The 443-nt window shown below is 57.6% G+C and overlaps 1 protein-coding gene across 1 annotated transcript in view; it reads left to right on the forward strand.

The window, feature by feature from the left end:
* The window catches only part of WDR45B (WD repeat domain 45B), a gene marked incomplete at its 3' end in the record, with an annotated part of 8,253 nt that extends 7,814 nt beyond the window's left edge, over nt 1-439 (forward strand). Inside the window, exon 6 of the mRNA XM_010148396.1 lies at nt 379-439. Coding sequence (XP_010146698.1) covers nt 379-439 — 61 coding nt within the window. The remainder of the gene's footprint in view (nt 1-378) is intronic.
* Between the last annotated feature and the right edge of the window lie 4 nt (nt 440-443).

The following is a 443-nucleotide window of genomic DNA, read 5'->3' on the forward strand; positions in this document are numbered from 1 at the left end:
CCAGCCGCAAGGCAAACCAAGCGCTGGGGATGGGGAGGGTGAGGAATGATGCAGAGAACCCGGGCGCAGGCGGCCTTACGCGCGTCTCCCCTCCGCGAGCGAACGCCAGGGCTGCGCTGGTGCTTTAGAACGTAACCTGGGTGACCCACCCCGAGTCGGCTGAAGGCCCAGATGGGGGTCATCATCAGACACGGTGGTGATGCCGGGGGGAACCCAGTGTTCTTCCCAAAAATTGAGGGGTTCTGTCAAATGTGCAGGGATGCAAAACCCACGTGTGTGGGCGTGGGGCACGCTGGCGGGATGGGATTTTAGGATGCATTCGCAGACGTGAAGAGAGGCTTCCGGCTTTCCTCATACGATGCTTGATTCCTTTTCAAGGGGACCCTTATAAGAATATTTGATACTTCATCAGGGCACTTAATCCAGGAGCTACGAAGAGGATC

This window comes from Eurypyga helias, unplaced genomic scaffold (assembly GCF_000690775.1).
Source record: "Eurypyga helias isolate BGI_N326 unplaced genomic scaffold, ASM69077v1 scaffold44873, whole genome shotgun sequence".
NCBI lineage: Eukaryota > Metazoa > Chordata > Aves > Eurypygiformes > Eurypygidae > Eurypyga > Eurypyga helias.